This window comes from Protomyctophum parallelum, assembly GCF_964188405.1.
Source record: "Protomyctophum parallelum genome assembly, chromosome: 1".
Lineage (NCBI taxonomy): Eukaryota > Metazoa > Chordata > Actinopteri > Myctophiformes > Myctophidae > Protomyctophum > Protomyctophum parallelum.
The window spans coordinates 77,913,595-77,925,746 of record NC_139697.1 but is presented as its reverse complement, the minus strand read 5'-3'; the positions used below and the strand labels follow the sequence as shown (position 1 = coordinate 77,925,746).

At 43.8% G+C, this 12,152-nt stretch overlaps 2 protein-coding genes across 2 annotated transcripts in view; both read left to right on the top strand.

Annotated features, from left to right (window-relative positions):
* Positions 1-931: 931 nt before the first annotated feature.
* Positions 932-7,207, top strand: LOC310855096 (organic solute transporter subunit alpha-like; the record flags this gene model as incomplete). The annotated part of the gene is made up of 8 exons (XM_083759985.1): positions 932-1,007; positions 1,699-1,850; positions 1,990-2,063; positions 4,133-4,291; positions 5,925-6,036; positions 6,138-6,284; positions 6,442-6,547; positions 7,041-7,207. The coding sequence occupies 8 exons, from the start codon at positions 932-934 to the stop codon at positions 7,205-7,207; spliced, it is 993 nt and encodes a 330-aa protein (XP_083616111.1).
* Positions 7,208-9,535: 2,328 nt separating this feature from the next.
* Positions 9,536-12,152, top strand: part of LOC310855090 (uncharacterized protein) — a gene marked incomplete at its 5' end in the record, with an annotated part of 3,884 nt that continues 1,267 nt past the window's right edge. The window contains 2 exons of the mRNA XM_083759977.1: positions 9,536-10,313; positions 11,601-12,152. The exon at positions 11,601-12,152 is cut by the window's right edge and continues 1,267 nt beyond it. Coding sequence (XP_083616103.1) covers positions 9,536-10,313; positions 11,601-12,152 — 1,330 coding nt within the window. The remainder of the gene's footprint in view (positions 10,314-11,600) is intronic.

The following is a 12,152-nucleotide window of genomic DNA, read 5'->3' as shown; positions in this document are numbered from 1 at the left end:
GACATTCAGCCCTTGCTGTCATTGTGTGTGTGTGTGTGTGTGTGTGTGTGTGTGTGTGTGCTACAGCTGCGCCCTCTGGTGGCGGGCCGGTGGTGTAACAGCGTGACACACACACAAGCGTGACACACAGACATTCAGCCCTTGCTGTCATAGTAAGTGGCTCACTGCGTTCGCAATTACACACTATGACCCATAAAGGCAGGGGTCTGCTGCCCCGATTTGATTCAGTCTCCCACTTCCTCCCACATAGGCTGTGTACATATAGGCTGGCACAGTGCCACCATTGAGAGCTGTCCAGCTGGGGTTTGGCCAGCATGGTTTAGGACCACTTTCTTGAGATGGTGGCAACTCCACAGTCCCTGTATACTGTGCCGAGGGGGTTCAGTGACACTTTTGGGCAAACCCTGCTGCGACCTCTTGATTCCCAGGCAGCCACTCCACCCATTTGGGACTATAAAGTCTTGGAATGACTACAAACACACCCTGACAAAGGTCATTCCTCTTTAAACACGCTGTGGGTTAAAACTTCAGCCTTTGAACCAAAGTCCCGCTCCTTCTACTACCTATACGCATTCCTACTACACTATAGTTGGGTATTGCTCCAAGAAAACTCAGTGAATGAATGAGAGAGGCAGGTTCAGCCATTGGCCGAGGTGTTCCCATAAACTGAGGAAACCTTACTCATTATACCTTCCTTAAAAAGGCCTCATACGGTGAAAGTTCACTAACTAACTAATAACAAGGTGCTACTTTGAGCTGTTATATACATATTTATCAATGTTTTTAACAAGCCAACAGTCAAGAATTATTGTATGTTTGGAAAGAAGATACATTCAAGTGAACTATATCCCTTTTGAGGCTTTTTTCGTTTTGTTTTAGTTTTTTAAATATTTTTTGGCTTAGTTTTGGCTTTAAATCCTTTCTACTGGTCATGGAGGAAGCCCTGAACAGCACGATTGATCCGTCTTGTTTACAAGAACCCCCATTGGCCATTGATGTGATAAGGGGTAAGTTAATCTTTGTGTGTCTAAGAGATAATGTTTCACTATCAAGGAAGCTGACCTAATAACTCAAATTATCTCCATTCGATCAATCTACAGCAATAATAAAGACAAATTAATAAGATTGCAAGGAAATGCCCACACAGTAATATCAATGGTATGAACTTGCTTTTGAGACGGACAAAAGATATTTAATTATGAGCTATTTTATATATTTTATATGCACACAGGAGTGAGTCAGCTTCCAGCCAATCCAAAACAATAATAGGCCTAATGTTCAACTAACCAACTAATTCAAAATCAATTGAAAACACAACCTGGATAACAAAGGTAGGGAAAGTGAATTGGAAAAAGTCTTCTGTCCCATAATCTAATCTACTGTACCACTACTGTTCAACTATTGCAGTGCCCTGGAGCAAGGCAGTATCCCCCAATGGTTCTGTTGGAGAAGCTCAATCACAATATTAGAAAACTATATTAAGACTAAGTTTTACAGATGTGTACAACTATGTAATTGTAAAATGTTAAAACATTGCTCATCATGCTCAGTCGACGTTGCCTGGCAAATAATGTCAAGAACAGTATAGATGGAAATTGGCCTTCTAATTAACAAATGTAACCATGATTTAACTCTGTCGTTATTTCATCTATATTCTGAAACCTGTCCATCCTTTCTTCCTGTTCTCCTTTGAACCAGATCTGGATATGTTTGGGATGTGTCTCTATGGCATGCTCACCTTCATGTCCACCCTGTGCCTTCTGCTGTACCTGGAGTTATGTGTTTACCTGTACAGGAAACTGCCCTATCCCAAGAAGACCACCACTATTTGGGTCACCGGCGCCGCACCAGTAGGCATTGAAGTGGCCATTAATGATAATAATTAGAATAGTGCTCCATGTTGATGATGATGACAATAATTAGGGATGTCCCGATCACGTTGTTTTTTCAATTTCCTGAGTGTACTGTAATTCTATTGAACTGTTTCAGGTCATTGCCACCATGTCTTGCTTTGGGATGTGGATCCCTAGGGCAGTAATGTTCACAGACATGACCTCCAACTGGTAAGTTGTCTCATATTCATCTATGGTAGTGTATGGTTTAAGGCCACCTAAGCATTTCTTAAAATAATGATGAAACAAATACCAATAGGTTCATTGTCATTGTTAATATCCAGTGTAAGTCTTGAAGCAGCACAAAATCCTCAATAGAGGTTACATCCTTTAACTGTTCATATTTCTTGTGTGCCACCCCTGTACCCACACGTGTCCCTGCTGGCATAGAATTAAACTCTCCCAGAGTATTGTCTCGTCTGCCTTCCATATGCTAGCTGTCTCCCTCTGGATTCAGTGAACAAAACAGCAATGTGGGCTGTCTTCTTATTTACGTTACATTTTTCTATTTCCACCATGAGCTATCCAGGAACTTTAATCGAAATATGCCAAAATATCATACAGAAAGGGGGTGCGCACGCACGCACACACACACACACACACACACACACACACACACACACACACACACACACACACACACACACACACACACACACACACACACACACACACACACACACACACACACACACACACACACACACACACACACACACACACACACACACACACACACACACACACACTTATTTATTTGTCTGTGGTACAGAATGTAACTCTGGTACAATGCTAGCCTGGTTAATAAACCAGACCGAATCAGCCGTTGGCAAAAAAAAATGCCTCCAGGCGGATTACGGTCTGGAGAGGCTCAATTGTACGCCCATTTCCTACACCAGAGAAATGGGGCGGCCAATCGGGACACGGTATGCAATATGGGCGGGCTTTGGTACAGTGACTGTCAATGCTTGAGACCTTTGACTGACAGTAGCTCTGACCAATTGCGTCAAAGAGAAAATGTTTCAACCCGCCCCCCCTGGAAATGAAATCCAAGCTGAGCCTCCCCAGACTAATATCCCGCGGTCCGTGCGATATTAGTCTGGTTTATTAACCAGGCTAGTACAATGCAGCATAATACAACAACATTATAATACAGCCAGTCCAAGAAATAAAATAAAAGTAAAAGCACAGCTTCTATGGATAGAATTAGGCTATTTCTCTCTCAAGAGAAGTCCAACAATCAGCCAATTGTTATTTTAATCATAATCTTTATCTGGCAGCCATATAAAGTGGTGAATGTCACAGAACAAAGGTTATATTGCAGGGCACCGGTCCTGCAGTTTTTTCCTGTTCACATTAAATTACATTACGCAAGTATTTACGTATAGCTCCATACTCCATTCTGTCTTCATATAATAAAACTGCACATTATACCACCTTCTTATCCAGTTTCACTGTGTGTGTGTGTGTGTGTGTGTGTGTGTGCTTTTTTACATACCTAGCATACTGTTATTAAATACCCTGGCACACATCAGCCAAGTCCTCTGCTGGTTGCATCCATTGCGTCAGTGTCCTCTTATCTATAGTTAAAAGACAAAAAGAGGACTCTACTGAAGGCAACGTCAAAGTGAAAGCATTATGTGGGCATGTTGTAATGCTTAACCATTCAACGGATCATTACACCTGTCAGAATGAGCAGTGGGTCATAAAACGTGTTGCGGAATGTACAGAAAGAAATATTTACAAGGTTGTTCCACCACATTATGGAGCCCAATAAATATGTTTTATGTGTTTCATTTTATGTGGCAATATACAAACATCACATGGAGTACAGTAGGATGTTGTGGGATGTAGTTCAAGAAGAAAGTAAAACAACATATGCTGCAAAATCAAGTGTTAATTTAACTAGTTGTAAAGCGTGAGTTATACTGGCACTGGTGTCACACACCAAAAATAGCAGATCTAGCTTGTCTATTTTTGGTGTGTGACACCGGCACACGACTCTTTCAATCCCCTTAAGGGTCTTTACTGATGCACAAGCGCATTGTATCTTTGCATTCATCAGGTCGATAAACAGTGTCCCTGGCCTGGTCTGAGGTTATGTCCTGTAGAAGTTCAAATCTAATATACAATCTTCAAAGCACAGACTGTTATATTGTCTGGTGTGAGACAGAATTGTTGCATGCATGTATATTATAGTAAGCCCATATTCTACTGTAATTACCTCTCGTACTCTGTAGTTACTTTGCAGTGGTGGTGTACAAGATTCTGGTTCTGATCATAGAGGAGTTGGGAGGCACTGATGGCTTTCTGAAGCGGAACTCTGGTCAGACCTTTAATATTAGCACCGGGCCCTGTTGCTGCTGCTGCCTCTGTTTACCCCGCGTGCCCATCACACGGTATTTAACCCTTCATCTCTCTTCCATCCCTTGAAGCATATGAAGCGGCGGCCTACTTGGTTGCGTGTTGTGTCGTGCACCAAAAATAGCAAATCTATTAATAATCGCATCTTGTACATCTATTTTCAGTGCACGACTGGCATTACAGTATAAATCTCCCTTCTCATGTCAAAATGATGTGCATCCATTTAAAAAAAATATTACCTAATTTTCATTGTTCAGAAATTCCAATCCAATTACTTTCTGCGTGTGTGTGCGTGTGCATGTGCGCGCGTGTGTGTGTGTGTGTGTGTGTGTGTGTGTGTGTGTGTGTGTGTGTGTGTTGTGGCAACCCAGGGGAGAATAGGCAAGATTCACAATAAAATAAGAGGCTCAGGTAACTTAAATTGTCATTTATTAGGGAAAGGGGAAAACGGGGCAAAACATCAACTTAGGGTTCCTCCTGTATGGGGCTTGGGCTTCTATGCTTCCTGTGGGCAGAGCAGAGAGAGAGCTAGTGACTAATGTATTCAGGTGGGGGAGAGTTCAGTCGGCCGCCTAGGAGGGAGGGAGAGAGAACGAGACCAGGTGAGCCACAATACACGCACAGCACATCCAAGTGGGTCCAAAGGTTTGAGTTAAATCTTGTACTCACTTATGAGATATCCCTCATACCAGCCTCCTCATGAACAGAGTGATTCCTGCTTCATCACTCCTCCATTAATCCAAACTGACTCCCCAGGCAGCTTGGGCGTTGGCTATTTAAAAGCTTCTGTTGATTGCCTTACTGGCTGCAGGTGCGTCCATGTCCAGGCTCCCATTGGCTGCCAGCAATACCTGTACAGGGTGATATACTCCCTTTATCACTTCCCCCAGCCTCCTTCTGTGGGGAATAGGCCTGGCTGTTTCCCCTGGTTTGCCACAGTGTGCACATGCATGATTGTGTGTTGAATAATCTTAATACTTTATACTCCACAATATGATTTAGCTTGATCAACTAGCTGGGGCCATCTCATTCAGTATTTTGGTGTTATGCGCAGTAGACAATGTCCTGTACCTAATATACTTTCATCTGGATTATGCGGCCTGTACAGTTGATTGAGATAGTAAATTAACCTTTACTATAAGAAAAGTGTCAAGTATAGTGCTGCACAATTAATCGAAAAAAGATCAATATCTACAGTAGATTCAGACACCTATGCAATTGCAATCTCACTTTGAGAAGAATCGTGAAAAATGGTGCGCAGCACTATAGTTGACTGTCCGATTCATTTTAGTGTTTTTAGTTTTTGCTACAAGAGAGAGACTTTGAGAGATTTAATTCAAGCACTTTCATGTTGTCACAGTAGTTGGCTCCAGGTGCTACATTTTGTAATGTTCAGCAACTACAGACTATAAAGACAATAAATATTTTCATAGAAAAGTTCATGGAGAATTGTGTGAGAATCGTGATCTCAATTCTCAATTCACATTTGTGCAGCACTAGTCGAGGGTATTAATGTTTCTCTCATGTAATGTAATAATCATTTTTAGTTCAGTCTTGTTCATTTCCATGACCATGAACCGCAGTTTTTAGATCTAATACATTGACTTGGTGTTTTTGTCTGATGATGAAGTCAGTAATGTTGGTCACTTTTTGTTTTTCAACATGCAGGCGAATGATATTCCTTCTTAAATTGGGGGCTCTTCAGTATGCTATCTTAAAGACAGTACTCTCTGTCCTCTCCATAATACTGTGGACCAATGGGAACTTTGATCTTTCTGATGTAAGTTATTGAAAGGCTTCCGTGGCTACGTCATGTGAACTTTACATGATGTTCAACGCCCACTATGCCTAAATGGAATATGTCCTCATGTCCTTGTCCAGCTAGAGATCACCGGCACAGCAATCTGGATCAATCCATTCATCGGTGTCCTCACCATCACCTCCCTTTGGCCTGTTGGCATCGTGTTCATGCATAGCTGCAATATCATCCGCAGCCTCAAGATGATACCCAAGTATGCCATGTATCAAGTGAGTCTCCATTTCCTGGTTTAAACAATGCTGACATCAACAACATACTGTATCAGTTGCCAGAGATTATGATTTCCTCATTGGTGTGCCTTGGGCACAATACAACTTTGAAAACCACTAGTGTAACTGATCTTGCATTTACTATATGCCTCCATAGCTGGTGCTTGTGTTGAGCCAGCTGCAAACATCCATCATAAACATCCTGGCCTTGGATGGAACCATTGCATGTGCACCTCCCTTCTCCTCCCAGGCTCGCGGCTCCAGTAAGTACAGTGTCTCTCATCTGCAGGGCAGTGGAAGCAGCACAATGTCTTTTTTTTCTTCTTTTTTTAAGATATTTTTTGCGGCTTACGCCTTTTATTGGTTTTTTAAGGGACAGACAGTAGGCTGACAGGAAACGGGAGAGAGATGGGGGAAGACATGCAGTAAAGGCCGTGACGGGCTCGGGAGTCGAACCCGCGGCACACTGCGACTGGATTACCAGTCGGGTGCCCAGACGGTTACGCCACCGCCTGGGCCACAATGTATTCAGCCCCTATCTGTTCTTTGGTTTCATGTCATGGTACTTCTTACCCCAGCACTTTAACCATCGCATAATAAAAAAATAAAAAAGCCCAATTAGGCAAGGCATAAGGCAAGATAGGGCCCTAAAACTATTGATGTTTGTTTGTGTCACAGTGTTGTCTATTGATTCGTTTGTGCTACAGTTCTTACAGTATTTACATCTCTCATTAATGCATTGTATTTGCGCTACAGTGTTGAGTCAGCAGATGATGATAGCGGAGATGTTCATCATCACTCTGGTCACTCGGCTGCTGTATCGTCGTACATATGACCCTCTTCCTTCTGGCACTGAGGAGGACGACAACACCGACAACATCAAGAACTACCTCCAGACTGCAGGCCAGGAGCATGATGTCTGAGGATGTTATAATAGTAACTTACTGACAGTACTGTACAACAAACTATATCACCATGGTGGTGGTATATGTATTGTAGGCCCCTGGACACTTAACTCTGGAATGAGGGGGATGAGTACTGGGTACAGGGCCTTTTTAATAGCTCATTTATTTGTGGAATATTCTAGAAAAAACTTGAAACTGTTCTGGGAATGTGTATACAGTAGCATATTTGGAAGGATTTGTTTTTTTCTTATTATTATAATATTACATATTAAATATCTTATTGAAGATAAAAAGTTATGTCTGCTATATCTCAGCTCTTTGGAACATATGGACTGTATTAGAACTCTACTTGTCCATCAGAACGTCACAACCAATCAGTTACAGCATTATGTGCAGGTCTCACTGACCAGCGGCTGTCAATGGCCAGTCTGGCTACAACACACTTGGCTGTGGATCAAGTGCATGTTTGTCATACAGTACCTAATCTTACTTGCATTACAATAGTTTGATTTATGTGACATATTTGTGGTACCGTGTTATACACTGCTGTCGCCACTGACATCAGGGATGTCGTTGATGTGGATCATGATGTTAATGTGACTTTGCCAGTTTGCCACTAGGTTTGTACAGAATTCACACACCTGTTTTTTTCCCCCAGTTTTGTCAGGGTATACAGTAAATAAGTAACATAACGCACATACACACCCATACGGAACATACCAAAAAGATGAGAATATGTTTACATATAAATGTCATATAACCACCATTATGCAAAAGTGTGGTAATTCACACTGTTGATAATGATATTATTCAACATGATGCTAAATGTAATATTTCGCTACGCTACATAATTAATTATTTTTCCAAATACAGTATATTATGCATTGCATTCCAAGCTACCACCCTGTTTAACTCCATTTATTTTTCACCATGGTGTTGCACCAGAGGGGGTGCTCACACCACACCAACTAGAGAACACACAAACCTTACACTTCACAGAGATGTGGTGTGGCAATGTATAGAGATATTTAAATATGTTCTGAAATGTTAAGTCTGAAAAATTGTTTCTGTTGTACAACTTGAAAAGGATCCAGCAGCCTTTATCTGATGAAGGCTGTAGGCCCTATAGCTGAAATATTTGTGACCGTGATCTGTGTGAGGCATATGAGAGAATGTGGTGTATATGAATCATATAGCATATTCATAACTACTATAATTGTACATAACTTCTTAACTTGCAAGCCATTTCTCCCTTCATCCCACTAAACTGAAATCTATTTGCATATCAATTGTTCCACAGGCAGGAAGCCTTGTAGGCTTCACCCTTTGACTTCTCAAGATAATTATTGGGGAGTGATCTTTTATCTGATATTATCTTTAGGGTCTCAAATAGACCACCTGGGGTTTTGACCTTCCTGTTTTAGCTGATAAGTGACAGAGCCATTATCTAGGGTTACAGGAGGCTACAGTTTGGCTCTCTGCATTTTATGACACACACACACACACACACACACACACACACACACACACACACGATGAGCTATGAGCTTGTAGATCTTTTCAATAGCTAAAGCATAACATAATGTTAACACCAAAACGGGTTCCCGCCCCAAAATGTGTTAAAAACAATCATATTCATAAACTTTCATATACTCAATATGCATTTTTTTGGATTTTGCATTGTTCTGATAAATGCAAAAATACAGTATCTATTCGAATGTTCCTGAGTATCGGTATGCTAAAACTGGCCAAAAGATGTATTTGAAAATATCTGCATATAATATTTAGAGCACCTCATTCTGTTTCAAGTGGTTATATCAGGTCAGAGTATTTGGAATAAAAGAGTAGGCTATAATAAGTCCTATTAATGGATTATTCCCTCATACTTGTTATGTAAACAAAGTAGTTAGACACCGAGGGAGAAGGAGGGGGGGGGGTAGACATGAAGCATGTGAGAGAATAAGAGAGAGTTAAAGAGAAAGCTGTGTTTTGGGGTGGGTGGATGACAGCCTCTGGCTCCGCATTGCTGACGAAAGCTGCTTAGCTCCTCAGTTGCTATGGCGACCAGCGAGGGCAGCCAGAGAAAAAGAGGCAAAGGGGAGGGGCGGTTTGAAGGGAGAAATAGAGGAGAAAGGGTTGGATGGGAATGCTAGGCAGAGGGAGGTAGGAATAGACAACTGACAGAAAAACGGAGGCAAACGGAGGCGACGACAGCCTTTCTGAGTGGAAAAATAAAATATCTAGAGGTGAGAATTAATAACATCTCAGTCAGCTGATAGGGTGGAAATTACTGCAGTAAGTGATAGGGCAATATAGAGAAAGGCGAGGGAGGAAAATAGAGAAAAGATGGATGTACAATCGGAGAGCGTCGACCCCCCGCCTGACGAACCCCAGCCTGCTGGCAAAATCCGAAAAGGATTCAAGCTATTTGGCAAACGCAAGCCTGGTAGCATCTTCTCCATCCGCAAAGGCGAAGGGAACAAACCATCCATTGCCAGGAGCAAAACCCTTGACGGATTAACAGAGAACGCTGCACCGGGTTCAGAGCAGGAGCCCGAGAAGGAGCTGGAGACGGAGCAGGAGAAGGTGGCAGAGGCGAATCCAGGGGAAAACGGGCAAACTGAGGAGGGGTCATCTGGGGAAGATGGCGTTCTGGCTGCCTCGCCTCCTCGCATGTCTATTTGCTCCACTACCTCTGTCAAGTCCCTCGGCTTCCTGTCGTTACTGCGTGGAGGCCGCAGCCGAGGAGGAGGCGACCGCCGTGTGCAAACGGTGTCCCATCCCGCGGGCCGACAACGCCGTGGCCTGAAGAATCTCTTTGGCGGCGTGGGTTTTCGCCAGAAAGACAAGGATGGAGCGACACCACCTAGTCCTCTGCTCATGTCATCCCGCACGAACAGCGTGGAGATCATCAAAGAGCAGCTGGGTCTCACCCCCAAGCCACCGCCTCGCTGTCTGGATGACCCCGATTCAGAGAGTGAGAGTGAGACAGAAACCAGTGATCCAGCCAGCCGCTTGACACCACAGGACAGCCCATCAATGACCCTATCAGAGACCACAGCTCCCCAGGCACCTGAAGATGTACCGCCACCTGTACCCACAACTGCACCACCTATGGAACCAGGTGAGACCAGTTTGAGCAACTTGCTTGCAGACATATCATCTCTCCTGACGTTTGACTCGATCTCAAGTGGCGGAGACTTCATGGCGGACGTGGAAGCGGAATGGGGCAAAGTTAGCCCAGTACGGGCAGGAGAGAAGCTCCCGTTACCAACTGTATCATCCAAACCTGCATCTCCTTCTGTCAGTGTCATCAACACAGCAAAACCTTCTTGTCCACCTGCCACAACTTCTACGGCAAAGCCAATCTCTGTAAGCACTTTTCCCATTACCCAACCCGCCTCCACATCCATCATTACAACCAAACTTTCCTCTTTCACCCCTTCAATTAAGTCTAGTGCAGGCCCTACTCTGGCCTCCGAACCTGCCACCACCACTTTAATCAATCCCACCCCTATTGCCACAGCAACAATGAAACCTTTAACTGTAACTGTCCCTGTCCCTAGCTATTCAAGCTATTCAACTCCTGTAATGTCTTCATTTTCAAAAGGATTTCCTCCATTCAAACCTTTCACTGCACCCATAACGTCAACAAGCTATTCAAGTCCTGTAATGTCTTCCCCCTCTGCGATAACTATTAAACCCACCCCATGCCCTGCTTCTGTTACTATCACAACCCCTTTTGTCATACCTCCTGCCACTGTACTTAGCACTGCGACTGCCAAATCGACTCCAGAGGCTGCTCCAAATATTGTGAGTAAACCTTACCCTGTAGCTACACCAAATGTTGCAATGAGCCCTTTAGCGACACCCAACATTACACCAGTAAATAAACCTATCCCTGTAGCTACACCAAATATTGCAATGAGCCCTGTAGCAACACCCAACATTACACCAGTAAATAAACCTATCCCTGTAGCTACACCAAATGTTGCAATGAGCCCTGTAGCAACACCCAACATTACACCAGTAAATAAACCTATCCCTGTAGCTACACCAAATGTTGCAATGAGCCCTATAACAACACCCAACTTTACACCAGTAAATAAACCTATCCCTGAAGCTACACCAAATATCGCAATGAGTCCTGTAGCAAAGCCCAACATTGCAAGTGTTATTAAACCAAGCCCTAAAGTTACCCCACCTCCAACCATATCTAAATCGGCAGTGGTAACCCTGAGCAATGAAACTCCAGTTCTTTTTACTACCACTACACCAGCTAAATCGGATGCCTCAGCCATCCAGGGCTTGTCTTCCTACAAACCTAACATAACTCCAGTTGCAGTTGAATCTAAAGCCCAGACGTCACTGTCATTCGACTGTGCTGTGACATCCCCCACTCCGGCCCCAGTTGCCTCCTCTAAGATGCCAACTTGTCCCACGGCTACCGCTGCCCCAGACTCTCCATGTGCAGCCCCTCTCCAGCCTAAACATAGCCCTGGCCCACTGGGCCTAACTAAGGATCCATCCTTTGTCCCTACCCCAGATCCAGTAACAAAGGCTCCTCTTGATGTTGCACCTACTCCTGCTCCCATATCCTCCACTAAGCCCCAACATGTGCCAACTTCCACCCCTCTTTCTTTAGAAAAGACCACTACCCCTTCTTTTGCAGAGGCTTGTTTAGATAAGATGCCCCCTGAGTGCATAACAGCCCCAGCTACCACCACTCATGCTACTGTCCCTGTCCCCATCGCCGTACCTGCCCCTACTCCACCCCTCCCTTCCTACGCCCCCACTCCTACACCAATTTATCAAACTGAAACTCCTCAATTCAAATCTACTGCCCCCGTCCTCATCACCCGTCCTGCTCCAACCCTGTCACCTTTGCTTGGTGAACCCCTGACCTCCTCCGCTAAGGTCAAGGTCAATGGTCAGACCAACGGGGGATTGGTAATCCCAAATG